The 16,914-nt window shown below is 45.6% G+C and overlaps 1 protein-coding gene across 1 annotated transcript in view; it reads right to left on the reverse strand.

Moving 5' to 3' along the window:
• The window catches only part of SECISBP2 (SECIS binding protein 2), a 405,025-nt gene that overhangs the window by 309,683 nt on the left and 78,428 nt on the right, over positions 1-16,914 (reverse strand). The window contains exon 3 of the mRNA XM_086961140.1: positions 13,204-13,359. Within this exon, the coding sequence (XP_086817266.1) occupies positions 13,204-13,359 (156 nt within the window). The remainder of the gene's footprint in view (positions 1-13,203; positions 13,360-16,914) is intronic.

The raw sequence follows: 16,914 nt of genomic DNA on the forward strand, positions 1-16,914 counted from the left end.
TAAATGGAGAAACTCCTCAGCTGGCCTCTTCAACAGCCGTCCTTCCCATAATCAACACCAAACATTCTCTCCGCAAATTCCAACCAAAGCACATACATTCTACATTCTTCTGCAGCAACACGACGTGTCCACCACGAGCCCTACAAGCTCTATACATACCTAGTCACAACATGGTTTGTTTTTCCGGTGGGGGGCTAAGTGATAACAGCCCACTGTTCGATATGATTTTAAGGGGGTATTTGAGTACACAAGGGTTGCCAGAAAATGCCCAAGCTTTATTAACTGGATTATCAATTGCTAATCTTACTTACAGGCGATATTAGGGATGAAATTGCTGGTGCCTAAATGTCTGATGGGAGTTATTGTACAGTGTGCTGGGTTGCCCCCAGCCTTTCTTCACCCGTCTTGCTGGAACAAAGAAAAATCTTGGAGGCTCGTCTTGACTGATCGACACCCAACTTGCTCCTAGCACGTTCGCTCCTTTGTCTGAAACTTACTTTCCCAGCCTGAACCCTCATGTTCTACCACAATATCTATATTGTATATATGTCTATAATGCTCATAATTGTACATGCTGTGTATTGTTTATATGCATATATTGCTCTTAACCCTTTAACCGCGCCACAAATTCCGCGCTAGTGCGGAACGTTCCATTGAGCAGGCGGGCTGGAATGTTCAGCGGACGTGCGCAGCACTGCCGAGGTAGTGCACGCGACGTCCGCTGAAAGTGACCAGCACTGAAGGGGTTAATTGTACATGCTGTGAAGCGCTCTGATACCAGCTGGTCCAGCTAGCGCAATACAAAACTCCTAAAAATAATTCAATTTCAATGTGTATTATCCCCCATTGCGCTCCTTAAAGAGATGGTGATTGACTCCATCGTAGTAGCATGACATTCGCTCTCCCCTCACATATTTGTCGATTTTTTCTCACCTATAGCTGCTTCTGCTGTTGACGCGCCTGCTAGAACAGTGTCTGCTGCCCACAATTTGGTGTGCAAGACTCACAAGGGTGGCACAGCCTCCTCCGAGCTCTAGTGGGCCCATCTTGGCCTGGTTTTCAATCAGGACCAACTCAGATGCATCCTACGCTGATATGAAGAGCTTCTGCCCCCCCCCCCCATCTGGTTATCTGGTTTACGGGGGCATTATGTTAATGTTAAGGTTCCAGACGGGTGCATGTGGTGGTACCCTAGATGCTATTATTCTTTTAAGGCCTTCCATTAATGCTTTAATTACTTGAACTTTGAATAGGGATACATGTTGTATGTTTTGAATATATGCAGCTACTGCTGCAAGGTGTAATGAAATAGATGTGTAGGCAAGGCTTGCATGTTGTAGATGCAAAAGATAACAAATAATATTTTGTATAGATGCATCTAGCAGACCAATTGTGTTATGACAATATATAATAAACCTTTTCCACTTTGCTGCATAATATACTCTACTGGTGGGTTTTCTTGCTTCTTTAAGAATGGTCATACAATCTGGTTGTAGGTTTAATAATCTAAATTCTATGACTTCAAGAGCCAAATTGCTAGGTTACGTTCCTTGTGGTTTGGATGTCTGATTTCTCCATGGTTCTGTATGAGAAAATTTGAAGTTATGTGAAGCTTCTAGTGTGGAACTATTGAGAGTTCTAATAGTGTGGTGAACTATGGTTGATGAGCTCATGTGAGAGCCAGTAGAATCAGTGTGAGAGACGTCTGCCTGAGTTTCCGAACCAGAAATGGAAGGAGAGGGAGAGGAGGAAAAGCATAGGCAAATATCCCTGACCAGTTGATCCATAGCTCATTGCCTTTGGATAGAGGGTGTGGGAATCTGGAGGCGAAGTCTAGGCATTTTGAGTTCTCTGCTGTGGCAAAGAGATCTATTAGTGGGAATCCCTATTTTATGAAGAACAGAAGGAGTACTTGTGGGGGAAGTCCCCATTCGTGTACTTGGTGCCTCATTCTGCTTAGAAGATCAGCAAAGATGTTGTCTGACCCTGGAAGGTGTTCTGCCAGTAGCTGGATCTTGTGATGAGAAAGGCGTGACAGTTGCAAAGAGTGTATCCCCTCTTTTCTTGTATACAGTACACTGTTGTCATATTGTCTGTTAGACTAGGCCAACTTTCCCCGTGAGATGAGGTAGAAATACTTTTAACGCTAGTTGAACTGCTTGGAGTTCTAGGTAAATGATGTAATGGTTCTGTTGGGTGGTATTCCAAAGTCCCTGAACTGTTAAATGTTGTAAATGTGCTCCCCAGGCTGTGAGAGATGCGTCTGTTGTGAACACGAATTATGGAATAGGGTCGATAAAGTGTTGCCCTTTTGATACATTTTGTGGGTTCCACCAGTGAAGAGAGTGATGAGTGAGGCTGTCTACCAACACTAGATCTGTTAGCTGACCCAGTGATTGATTTCACTGACGTGCTAAGCATTCTTGTAGAGGATGCATACTTAGTCTTGCATGAAGCACTATGGAAATGCATGACGCCATCTTTCCCAGTAGCTGCATGAAAGTTCTGACTGGTAGATACAGGTTGTTTTGAAACTGGAGTACCAATGTTTGAAAACAGTGAATCCTGGCTAATTGGGATATGTTAGAGCCATATGAGTGTTTAAAATAGCTCCTAGATACGGTTGTATTCGAATGGGTTGAATTTGGGATTTTTGTGCATTGTCTGTAAATCCAAATTGATGTAGCAGGTTTATGGTGATTTATGTGTGTTGCACACATTTGGGATGTGTGTTGGCTTTGATGAGCCAATCGTCTAGGTACGGGAAGACATGGATTTGTTGTCTTCGTAGATGTGCTTCTACCACTGCAAGACATTTGGTGAACACTCTGGGTGCAGTTGTTACTCCGAGTGGAAGCTCTTTGAACTGATAAGGATTTTTTCCTATCACAAATCTGAGATATTTGCAAAGTGCTGGGTTAATGGGTATATGAAAGTATGCCTCTTTTAAGTCTAGTGTTGACAAAGTCACCTTGCTGCAAAAGTGGAAGTTCTCGTTGCAGTGTGACCATATGGAAGTGTTCTGATAATATGTATAAGTTTAATGGTCTGAGATTCAAAATTGGTCTTAATGATCCGTCCTTTTGGGGAATTAAGAAGTATAATGAATATACCCCTGATCCTTGTTGTTGTAATGGGATAGGCTGTATAGCTCCTTTTGTTAGAAGAACTTATCCTTCTTGTTTGAGCAGATGTTGGTGTTCTAAAGACAGTTTGTGAATATGAGGTGGAATGTTGGGAGGATTGCTGGTGAGCTCCAGGCACTAACCATGTTGGATAATGTCCAAAACCAATTTGTCTGTTGTTATTGATTGCCTAATGGGAATACACTGTTGTAATCTTCCCCCGACAGGTGATGAATGATCGGGGCAAGTGACATCAAGTCACTGTTTGTTAGAGGATGGAGAGGTGCCTGTTGGTATACCTCTACCTGTTTCTTTAACGTTGTTACCTCTATATCCACCTTTATAGAATGCTCTAGAGGGGGAAGATTGTTTTTGTGTTTTAAACGAAGATGTGCTGGCAACTGTGGTATTGGTCTTGGAGCCCTCTCTGTAGAAGGAGCGACTAAATGAACCTCTAGTAGAAGGAGACTGAAGTGCTCCCACTGATTGTGCCACGTCTGTGTCCTTTTTCATTTTCTCTAGCGATTGGTCTATCTGAGGTCCAAAGAGGTGTTCCTTATCAAATGGTGCATTAAGAATAGTTTGTTGAACTTCTGGTTTGAAACCAGAAATTCTGAGCCATGCATGTCTCCTGATTAGAATGCCAGTACTGACTCCTCTGGCTGCAGTATCTGCAGCTTCTAACGTACATCTGATAGATGAATTGGAGATAAGTTTGCCTTTTTACACTATTCCCTGACCCTATTTCTTGTGTATTTCTGTAAGATATTGTAATAGTTCTTCCATCTCAACCCAGTGTTCCCTATCATATCTACCCAATAGGCCTTGTGTATTAGCTACGTGCCAATGATTGGCTGATTGAGCAGCTACTCTTTTCCCTGAGGCATCCATTCTTAATCAGCAGGTGGTGCCTTACTGAGGTTTGTGAATTTGCTCTTTTATGGGCGTTGGAAACTACTAAAGAACCTAAAGGAAACTGACCCTTAATAAAAACAGGGTCAGGTGGAGGGGGTTTACATTTTTGGTGCACCCTAGATGTTAGGACATGTGTTCTAACTGGATCCTTCAATATATTGCCAGCCTGCCTCATCATACCTTTTAACATAGACAAGGATTGTGTGTGTATCCTAATGTTTCAAATGGGAAATCCTTTTAAAGGAGAAACAACAGCCCTCATCTTACTTGACCTCTCAGCGGCGTTCAAAACAGTCTCTCACCGCACCCAAATATGCAGACTCCACAACGCAGGGATCCAAGACGAGGCCCTCCACTGGATCTGCTCCTTCCTCTCCAGCAGAACGCAGCGGGTCAGACTCCCCCTTTCATCTCGGACCATACACCTACCGAGTCCCCCAGGGGTCCTCCCTCAGCCCTACGCTTTTCAACGTCTACATGGCTACGCTCGCCCCCACAATCAGAATCTATAAACTCAACATTGTGTCATAGGCAGACAACACTAAACTCATCCTGTCCCTATCCAACGAACCAAACACTGCCAGACACAACTTTCGAGAAGGCATGGAAGCCGTCGCCAAATGGATGAAAAACAGCTGCCTACAACTAAACAACAACAAAACGGAAGTACTCATCATGGGCCCAAACCCCAACGCCTGGAACGACACCTGGTGGCCACCGCCCTCGGAAGCCCGCCCACCCCCACGGACCACAAACGCAACCTGGGAATCATCCTGGACTCAGAACTCAAAATGGACCGCCAGCTCAACTCTGTCTCGTCCTCCTGCTTCCACACACTCCACCTCCTATGGAAGACCTTCAAATGGATCCCCCTCGAACACAGAAAGACCGTCACTCACGCCCTAGCCACCAACAGGCTGGACTACAGCAACGCACTCTATGCCAGAATAAACAAAAACCTCACCTGCATGCTTTCCGAACATCCAAAACGCAGCCGCAAGACTGGTCCTCAAACTGCCAAGACACTGCCACATCTCCCAGCACCTGCGCACACTCCACTGGCTTCTCATCAACGCTATTGTCACCTTCAAGATGCTAACCCACGCTCACACAGCCCTCCACGACACCTGACCAGCATACCTGAACAGCCGACTCAAATTCCACGCTCCCCAAAGGACCCTATGAGCAGCCCAGCTCACCTACACCGTGGTCCCCCACACCAGAAAGACCAGATCGGGAGGCCGCTCCTTCTCCTTCCGAGCGGGCAGAGACTGGAACGACCTTCCCCTCCACCTCAGACAGCTAACATTGCTCCCCATCTTCGTAAGACACCACAAAACCTGGCTCTTCGACAGACCCTCTCCGTCAGACGCGGTCGCTCCCCCTCGCTCCCTGGCTTCAGCTTCCAGCAGCTGGTATCGTAGCCTGCTTTCATTGTGCTATTACTGCCACATTGCGCCCTTTAGTGTCTGCGCTCTATCCTGAACACATTAATTTGCCGCATTGCTGAATATAGCATAACATCGTGCCATTTTAAGGATACTGCTTACTGTAACGATTGTGTAGGCTCGCATTGCACTGTGTGATTATCTGTGCCTGATTGTGCCTGCGCCGCTGCAAACCCCAATCACATCGTGTTTCCTTTCGTTTTTACCGCCATCTTGTTTGTTGTGCCTTCCAGCCCGCCCCTACACCCAGCTCCCGCCTCCCAGCTGACCCTCCCTCGCCCCCGCCCCCTCCACTATCCACATATGACAGATGCCTACGCGTGCAGCGGTCACGCGCAGCAGTCGCGCCCCATGCGCGCCGAAGGTGCGCCAAAGGTAAGCCCGTCTGCGCCCGTCCGCGCCTGGACCGCGCCCAGCGCCGGACCCCCTGGCCCCCGCAAATCCCCCTCCATCCGCATAACGTATGACGGCGCCACCCTCCTAGCCCATAACCCCGGACGCACACCTCAATGCTACGAAGCTGCCCCGGGACGTACCCACGGTCCCTTCGCTTGCCGCTCCTGCAAATTTACCAGCATCAAGACCCATACCACATCCACTAATCCCAAACACAGCTCCGACTAACCACCTGAAGTGCATACTGCTGAACACCCGATCGGTCCACAGACACGCCACCGAACTCTGGGATCTACTAGACACTACATCACCGGACGTGGCCTTCCTTACTGAAACATGGATGAACGCATCATCAACACCCGACATCGCCATAGCCATCCCGGACAATTACAAGATCATCCGAAAAGACCGCACCGTCCAAACAGGAGGAGGCATTGCCATCGTCCATAAGAACACCATCAAAATCACGACCAGCTCCGACGATAACCTTACAACCGCCGAACACCTCCACTTCCAGATCCACACCGACCCTGGGACCACACTCAGAGGCACCCTCATCTAAAGGCCTTCAGGAACCCGTAAACAATTCAGCGAAGACATCACTGACTTCATCAGTTCACATGCCCTCGCCTCCGAGAACTACATTCTACTAGGAGACCTCAACTTCCACCTGGAAAAGAAAAACGACACCAACACCACCACCCTTCTTGACAACCTGGCCAATCTCGGCCTCAAACAACTTGTTGACACCCCCACCCATGTAGCCGGACATACGCTCGACCCAATCTTCACCTCCAGCAAACACATCTCCTTCGATCGCACCACAGCTCTCGACTGGACGGACCACAGTTGTGTTCACTTCAGCTACAAAACCACCTCGACCCACAACCCCCCACAACCTATCCCCCGAAGAAAATGGAACAAAATCACCACCGACCAACTCCTCACATCGCTCAACCAAAACCCATCCGCCCTCTCATCGGACCCAAACCAAGCTGCCATCAAATTCAAACAATGGATCACTCACAGCGCTGACGAATTAGCATCCTTGAAAAACCATCACACCAAACAAGACAGCAAAAAGGCCCCCTGGTTCAACGATGATCTTAAGAAATCCAAGAAGCTATGCCGTACTCTCGAGAAAACATGGAGAAAAAACCCAACCACCGACAACATGACCACATTCAAGGCAGCCACCCGCAAACACCACCAGCTGATTCGATCCACCAAGAAATCAGCATTCAAGAATCGACAACAACGCCCATAACAGCAAGGAACTATTCAACATCGTCAAAGAATTCACCAACCCCACTGCAGCCTCAAACGACATCACTCCCTCCCAAGACCTCTGCGACTCGTTATCCTCCTTCTTCTACAACAAAATTGCCGACATACATAACAGCTTCGAAAACAGTTCCAACCAACAATCCTCTCCACCCCCCTCAGAACCTAAACCGCCCTCTAACAACCTCAGCGCCTGGAACCCAATCACCACTGAAGACACCATCCGCCTAATGAATTCCATCCACTCTGGCTCGCCAACCGACTCATGTCCCCACCACATCTTCAACAAAGCAGACTCCATCATCGCACCCCATCTCCGGGATGTCATCAACTGCTCCTTCATCTCTGCTACCTTCCCAGAAAGCTGGAAACATGCCGAAGTCAGCGCCCTCCTGAAGAAACCCACAGCAGACCCCTCTGAACTTAAAAACTACCGCCCCATATCCCTCCTCCCATTCCCGGCCAAAGTCATTGAGAAAGCCGTCAACAGCCATCTCGCCGCCTTCCTCGAATCCAACAACACCCTCGATCCCTCACAGTCCGGCTTTCGAACCAAACACAGCACTGAAACCGCCCTTATCGCAGCAACAGACGACATCCGAACACTACTGGACAATGGAGAAACAGTGGCCCTCATTCTACTCGACCTCTCCGCCGCTTTCGACACTGTATTTATTTATTTATTTGTATGTATGTTCTTATATAGCGCTCGACTACCCGGAGGCATCTCGGCGCTTGCCTTGGGAACCCGTCCTGGCTTTTCCCTGTGAGATAGCCCCTAACGGGCATCCCCAAGGTGAAAGCCAGGCATCCCGCCGCGGGGGGCCGTTGTGGAGATTAAGCAAGCTTAATGCCCAGAGTTGCAGAGTGTGAACCCATGATTAGGTCAGGCACCGAAGCGAGAATTATCGAGTCCGTGGACATTTGAGCTCAAGACCCTGCCGCGTCGGGAATTGAACCCTGGTCCCGGGTCTGACCTCTGCTTCAGGGTCTGCCTGCTCTAACCAGTGAGCCACACTTCTCCACTATGTCACAGCACACTCATACAACGCCTCAGCAACATCGGAATAAAAGGAAAAGCCTTGGACTGGCTCATCTCATTCCTAACTGGGAGAACTCAGAGAGTCCGACTTCCCCCATTCAAATCAGAGGCCACCGAAGTCATTTGCGGTGTACCACAAGGATCATCACTCAGTCCCACCCTCTTCAACGTTTACATGAGTCCACTCGCTTCCATCGCGCGTCAACACAACCTTAACATCATCTCCTATGCTGACGACACCCAGCTGATCCTTTCCCTCACCAAAGACCCCAACACCGCCAAAACCAATCTTCACGAAGGCATGAAAGAAGTAGCTGTATGGATGAAAAACAGCCGCCTTAAACTTAACTCAGACAAAACGGAAGTACTCATCCTAGGATCATCCCCCTCTGCCTGGGACGACTCTTGGTGGCCTTCGGATCTGGGCTCAGCACCCACACCCACAGACCACGCACGTAACCTTGGCTTCATCCTGGACTCCTCACTCTCGATGACCAAACAAGTCAACGCCGTCTCATCCTCCTGCTTCAACGTACTGCGTATGCTCAAAAAAATCTTCCATTGGATCCCCGCCGAGACAAGAAAGACTGTCACCCACGCACTGGTTACGAGTCGACTAGACTACGGAAACACCCTCTACGCCAGAATTACAGCCAAATTACAGAAAAAACTCCAACGCATCCAAAACGCATCAGCGAGACTCATCTTGGACATCCCTCGCCAAGATCACATTACCGGCCACCTGAAAGACCTCCACTGGCTTCCCGTCAACAAGAGAATAACATTCCGTCTCCTCGCCCACGCACACAAGGCCCTCTACAAACTAGGGCCCGAATGCCTCAACACCCGACTATCCTTCTACACACCCACCAGCCAACTAAGATCCTCCAATCAAGGCCTCGCCGCAGTTCCGCGCATCCAAAGATCCACCATGGGAGGTAGATCCTTCTCCTACTAGGCGGCCAGGACCTGGAACTCACTCCCCACTCACCTCCGCCTTACACAGAACCACATCTCCTTCAGAAAAGAACTTAAAACCTGGCTATTCGATAAATAATGAACCCCCTCCCCAAGCGCCTTGAGACCCTCTGGGTGAGTAGTGCGCTATATAAATTCTTGAACTTGAACTTGCGATCCCCCCACCCCCCAGGACCTTGAGACCCTTACGGGTGAGTAGTCGCGCTTAACTAACAAACACCTGATAGGGTTCTTTATGTAAAGTCACCCCATGGTAAGAGGCTGCCCTAAGCAATCAACTAGTGATATGCAGTATTATCATTAGGAGGGGAAGGTTTAGCCAGATATAGATCTGTGTCTCCAGGTGGATCTATATTGTGGTCCTCCCACGGATCAGGTGATGGCTGATTATAGGTGTTGTCATCATCTACTAAATCATGATTTGTATTTGAAGAACACAGTGATGTGATGTGTAAAGGGTCTGAAGCTGGTACAATAGATACTGGTGAAGAAGGTGGTGGTGTTTGAGGAATGTTAATAGAACTAGCAGCCATGTCCTTCTTTTTGAGGGGAATCTCATATTCAGTGTCTATTCTCCTTTTAGAAGATGGTACTGGTGGCTTAGTTGTAATGTGGCCAGTGTCAGGAATTACACACATTTTCTTTAGAAGATGGTACTGGTGGCTTAGTTGTAATGTGGCCAGTGTCGGGAATTACACAAATTTTCTTCTGCTTTGGATCAAGCTTTTGCTTTGTTGTCTCTAAAATAGGCTGTGGTGTCTTTAAAGGAGCTTCTTTATTTTTCGCTGCTGACATTTTCGGTGCTGAGCTGAATGTGTTCTTTTTGTCTTTGGATCTGGAATGCTTCAGAACCGAAGGGGTATCATCTCGACTCGAGCCTGAGCTGGAAGGCTTGACTTGCTGTTTCGGTGCTGAGCCGGAAGGCAAGGTGTTGGAATCAGGCCTGTTGGGAGTGGTGGCCCAATAGCCTTTTGTTTCGTTGGAGTGGGTTTGGTGGTCAAAGGGACTTTGTTACTCAGGGCACCATGTCCAGCTGAAACGTCGTGGGACACTAGTTTGATCTCCAACTCGGAATCGGACCCCTGGACAGAGAAGGCCTCTTCCTCTTCTGCTGCGGACGCTTCCATCTTTTCTGGTTCGATATCTTCTCTGAAGATATTGAGGGTGTCCTTGATACTCTGCCACTCCATGTCTCTTCGTCGAGACCAACAGTCCCGCAGAGTCTTTTGGGATCGGAACGACCAACAAGCGTCACAGTCTTCCTCTTTATGTTCCGGAGACATACAGAGGTTACAGACCCTATGAAGACCGGTGCGTGGGTAGTGGGTATTCAGAATATCACCAAGGACAGTATTGAAATGGCATCCATTTCATCGGCAGAAGACTCCATGATGGATCTTTGAGTGGAAGTAGATTGAAGAAATCGACCTAGGCCCAAAGGCCGCAGTTGGAGTTTTCTATTAGATAATGAATGTTTTCAGGAATTTTCGACACGCAGAAGATCGAAACACGATTGAAAGCAATACAGACGAGGGTAAGTACATTGCAAACTGTAAGGATCCCAATTGATAGTTTTGAATGGGAGTGCTGCAATCCACGTCCGAACCCCATGGCGGAAAGAAAACAATCTAACGATGGAGCCGATGCCCATGAGCATTATCACCGAAAGGAGGCGTCAAAGTACCTTGTGACTGGAAAAGACTTCTTCGAAGAAAAACAACTTGCAAACATCAGACCCAACACTAGATGGCAGGAGTATGCAAAGCTTGTGAATCTACAGAACACATGCCTCGAACACTTGTATTCTTTGAAAATGTTCTTCATAATTTCAAGTCCACAAAATACCCGTTACTCCCAGATCTACAACCCTCTCAAAGCATCACCCAAAATATAATAAAACTTTGCCTATTAGAAAGGATCAGAAACAATGGGACACGACCTATACAAGCACAAATAATTATGCACATCTCCTCAATGGCGGGAAACCCTTTTAAAGATTTTATATTGGTATCATTACACACTGGTGAGATTTCATACCACAGACCAAACATGCTCTGCTGTGTGCTGTAGGCACTATAGATAGACGTGCATGATTCTCCACATATTATGAGTGTCCTAAACACTCCAAGATCTAGGACTTAGTCCTTTCCATCATATGCCAAATTGAGGGCAGGAATACAGAAGAAAAGAAAATCCAGTACGATCACTCTTGGCGACTCCTATAGAAGGTGCCAATTACTATTCTCACCACAGGGAAAATAATCTCTTACCTTCTTTTAGCTGCTCAGCAAACTATATAGGGGTTATTAAGAAAGGATACACATCAAACACAGACTAATGGCTCTGGAGGCTGGCTTAGCTATTAGCATATGAGAAGGTTGTGTATGATTTAGAAATATATTTTTCATTTTAAACAAAGTACAGAAAAAAGACATGACATACCAAATTTTACAATGGAGTTCACACAGTCAAAAGTCACATTATTGCAATCGATTTTTATTTAAAGGTTTAGACTTTTATGGTCTGAGTGTCCACTGCCATGCCTGGGCATTACAGTTCGCCCATCCAGTCTCCTTCATCAAACACCCTGCAGTGAAAGAGTGAGCAACATATCCACAAGGACGTAGAACACTGCACGCCCCCATGAAAACAGTCCATGAAATCACTGCCAATTGTTTATCTAAGTTGATTTCTGTATGACTTCAGCCAGTATCTGTTGGTGGCGTCTGTAATGGAACAGTTACACGTCTGTGCAATCCACCGGGGCTACTGTGTCAGAGGGTGTGGCCACTTCCCACAATCCTCCCCAACCTTATAATCAGTTCTGACCTCTCACATGTGCCCTTTTTATGCAAGACTCCATACCACCATATCCCTATGCCATGACTGGAAGGCTGAGGGGGTGGGGGACAATCATCGGAAAGCAACCCTCCTCTTTACTAAGACTAATCCCAGAAGTGTAAGTCGAGATCGCATCTTGCCATTTTTGGGGCTTGGGAATATGTGTAGGGGGAGTGTCTGATAATGACTTCTAATTTTATACCAGTCACCACGCTTAACTGTTGGACAATACTTTTCCAATATGGTACTATATGTGTGCAGCTCCAAAGTGTGTTCACAAAATCAGTGCCTCCAACACCACATCTGTTGCAGACTTCCGACCTGCCTGGGTAACTTTTACTTAATTGTACTGGCAATAGATCGGTATGCGGTGGAGCACATAAAAATTAGCATGTTTAAAGCAGGGCCGGCTCTAGGCTCATGGTGGCCCTGGGCAAGGAGCGTAGGTAGGGGGCCCGGAAGAGGTGGTCCGGGCGGGGCGGAGCGCGCAGGCCAGTAAAGAGGGGGGGGGGGGGGTCAGGGTGTTTAGTAGTGAAACAGAGCCGGAGGCCGCCAAATCCCTGCCAAGGGCCACCACGCAAATATGTATCCATCCTCAGAGGATTAATATATTAAGGATATATATTGGCGTGGTGGCCCCTGGGGTTTGGTGGCCCTGTGCAGGTGCACAGCTTGCACATGCCTAGAGCCGGCCCTGTTTAAAGCTATTGCTACCAGACACGTCCGGGACTAGTGCACATGCTATATGAAAGACACCCCTAATACTGGATAACAAGTGGTCCTCATCCCACCTCGATATCGTAGGTAGCCCTGTATTATCTGATCTGAACAAGGACAACAGAGACTTTACGTGTCCTAACAGAGAACATACTCTGGGTCCTCTGTCTAGTGATAAAAACTTCCTCTGTGAAGACTAGGGGAGGGAGGCAGGCTGGTGTGGAGTAGGTCTTAGAACACAAGCAATATAAAGCAGTGGTTCCATGGTATGGGTTGTTTGTAGGAGTTTTTTTTCTGTTTTCTAGTAAAGGTGGGTATGCCTGCCTCATGTTTTGTAAGTTTATTAAAAGTTTAATAACAACAATTGAAACATTAATGCTAAAGACTGAATTATCAAGTCAAGGAGAGTCCATGCACTTCAGAACGCTGCATGCATTCAGATAACAAAAACAGATACCTCAATCTTCGGTGGTTCTTGTACTACAGAAGTTTCAACTTGAGGACTTTCCGGGGTGGCTGAATTAGCTTTGGGTTTCTTTTTCTTTCGCTTCTTTTTCCTTTTTCCTTCTGTTTCTTCACCATCAGTCTCACTGGGACCATTTGCATTAGAAATCTGGCAAAAGAAATGAGTCTTTACAGGAAAAAGAATGCTTTGTTATACTGAATCATGTTGTCAGTATACCGTTAAACCAAAAGAGAAGCAAGCATTAAAAGGAGATCCGAATGAGCCCTTCACAACTCTAGATTGTTGTCTTTGCTACTTAGAACCAATAAGGTATGATGAGGGGAAGACTGAAGACACAAAGAAGTTGCAATCATTGCTTTAGCCTACATGTTCTCGCCTTTGACTGTGCTGCTGTGGAGCAGTTTTGGGACAGTCCTGGACTGAGGGAGAGTCAAGGATAAATCAGTTTCACCTTGTGTTTCCTTTTCTTATATTTACAAACCCACTTGTGGCATTTAGCACTCAATGAACAACCTTGGGAATAACCATTGAGATGCCAGTATCCACCAAACAATCTACAGGGTTAATTGGTCTAAGGATGTCACTGAAGAGATTTTCCCAGAACTTAATACATTTTTACAAGCATTTGTCAAAGGACTGATCAAAGTCAGATATGAAAGATGGACTACTTAAAGGTTTGCAAGTTTATGGTTCTTGTGCTTTTGTCTCTAGCCCAATTGTATTTTATTTACGTGTTCATTTTCCGCTACTAGAGTAGCTGTTCCTACGGGAGTCAAAAACTCACAGTGTTTCCATTCAGCCATTTTGGATACAAGGATGTACTGTGGAACATCTATGTTCAATAACAAAGAAAGAACATCATTGACCCTTGAACTGATTATAATGTTACAGCAGTGAGTGATGGGCCTCCAGTAAAAAGAAGTCTGTGTACAATAACAGCCTAAATACTGGTACACAGCACAACAAGCAGTAGCACATACTAAGATGTTAGAAACTACACAATTCAGAAAAGACAGTAAAACGCATAGTTTGAAGAAACTTAGAAACAAATCAAAAGAACAGAAAATTCAAACCATGTCATCAACTTCTGCACATTTGATGAGACACCCTTATCACGTCAGCAAATTCCATTGACATGACTTTGTTTTTGTTTACACAAATTTTAACTAATTTTTATTAGCCATTATTAGACATGATAAAAATGTATGCATGTTGTAGCATCATTCGTCAACACATGATTACCACAGTAAGGTAGTATAAAACATCAACACAAACCACAATGCCTAATAAGTTGTATTTTTTATTGGCTTGTTTTATGCTTTTCTCCCAGAAATAGTAACAACAGTTCTTAAACCTTTTCCGAATCCTCATTCGCCATCCCTATAACTACCAGAGAGTTAAAACTAATTTATTGTGCAAATATTCCTAAGCAACACTGCATCCTCGTTAAATATTTTAACCATAGATTATTTATCAGTGAGGCCTCATCAACATGTCATCATAGAATTCCTCTACCAATTGCTTTGATAAAAAAAAAAAAAAAATACCCAATTTTCCATAAACTATAATGAACAATTGTAGTAAGGGGAATCTACGGGGGCAATCATAATTTTTATTATTACATGCCTTTAGCGCTTTTAACAAACTGTCCCAGAAATGTGCTATAAAGATTTTCCTGAGACCAGTGTATTCTTCCCTATGCAGTTGAATACTGACTGCTTTTAACCATTTAACACCGCCAGACTTTAGCTTCAGGAGCCTCAGCTTGCATTTTGCATTTAATAATTTCCCATCTGGCTTTTGGAATACAAACACGTTTGTAAGTGCTAGCCATGGCTCTGTAAACTTTTACTTTAGGAGCAAAAAATGATTTTAAGAAACATGCACAGGCAATAGAATGCATGGTTCAAACCGACCTCCCCCATGCTTCCGGTAAATACAAATCTTGTTTACTATTTTCTGTATATAAGGTTTGGACTAGAATCCAAGACAGTTTTGTATTGGCATAGGGCTTACCATCATTGCTCTGGTTGAGAGTTTTTAGCTTGGAATCTCAGGCCAGTTCCTTTGCTTCGTGTGAAATAAAATACAATTAAATATAATGCTCTTATTTAATGTTGAATTTTTGTTGTGCTCGTTGGTGATTGTGACATTCCTGTTGGGCAATTTCTCATCCACGGTTAAATACAATATGCAACAGAGACCCAATGGCACATTAATACGAGCAATCACGTACACATCCATGAAGTGATTTGAACATTGCATACAATGAGAGATGCTAGGCGTTTGATTAGATGGCTTTACAGTGCCTTCATACAGTATACGGATGTGCCCCGATCTAAACGTTGCACTCAGTGGGAGACAGATGTAGCTCGACCCTTGAATAATTCAGAATGGAGGAAGGTGTTCACATACTCATCAAAACTATTGTGCAACATGTGTTTTGAATATATACAATTTGATATATTGAACAGTCTATTTTACACCTAGCAGGATCGTCAGAATCTACCCGAGGGCTTCCTTTTGTTGCCCCCACTGCTCTATGGATGACACAGATTTTGCTCATATGGTGTGGTCCTGCAAATGCTGCCTTCCTATTGCCCCGGGTTGTGTATGTATTATCTCGGGCTATAGGATGCATCATCCAGGGTTTTTTGAGGCCTGCATAGTGGGTCTTTTACCACGTCCTCAAAATTTCAAAAACCTGGGGAATTTGTAGGTCTTGCTTTATTCTTAGCGAAACGTGCTATTACTATGAACTGGAAAAGAGCCAATCCACCCACTATTGTGACATGGCATTCGGCATCTGGCGGCGGATGCATGGAAGATCGAAGTTGATGGCTCGCCAGCCAACCATGCAGACGCTCGAAACCCAAATCAGCGAGCGCTCCAACAGCCTCACCTGTAAACACCGGAGATCCAAGTCAAGGTACTGAGGATAAACATACCTGTGTAGTTGTCAAATGCCCAGTGACGAGGCAGACGTTCCTCAGCTCTTTCGAGACCATTCACAAAGGTAATTTGGAGTACAAACAGCAACACTCCTGTAGTACTCTTTTAAGCAATCTTACGTGCTTTTATGAATTGGCACCAAAACATCGAAAATGGCAATAAAATGGGGATAGTATAAAATAAGTATTTATATACAATTAGTACAGATAGAAACATTGGGCTTTCGTAGCAATCATACTAAAAGGAAATTGGATGTTTCGGGCACAAATGCATGCAAACTGTATGTAAAAGAGCACTCCTGCAGATCTACCTCCTGTGCTCTAACGCGTTTGAGAATCAGCTCCACAGTGTTTTCTGCAGTGGTTGCCTTCTGGTTCTGTGTCCCTGGCTGCTGACATCAAGTTCTATGTGCTGATTGCCTTCTAGGTCTTTGTGCTCATGACTGCTGCTTGTTTTTGTTAACACCCTGCAGCGTATTGTGGGGTGGTGGATGCGCTAAGTGGTTTGGTCCTCTCTGGGGTTGCCACAGAAGGTATACTACCAACTCTGCACTTTTCCCGGTCTTTTGTTCCTCACTGCTGTCCTATATTACTCAGTCTCTGGCACTCCATTCCGGAACCATATGAAACAAGCGATTCCAGCACATATATTTCACATTAGGATACACTCCTCAGATAGGATATTCCTCCTAATGTGTTTCCCTTTCCAAGATGACAATGATATTGTGTCCTTTCTGTGAAACTGCTTCCA

Source organism: Lissotriton vulgaris, chromosome 3_1 (assembly GCF_964263255.1).
Source record: "Lissotriton vulgaris chromosome 3_1, aLisVul1.2, whole genome shotgun sequence".
Lineage (NCBI taxonomy): Eukaryota > Metazoa > Chordata > Amphibia > Caudata > Salamandridae > Lissotriton > Lissotriton vulgaris.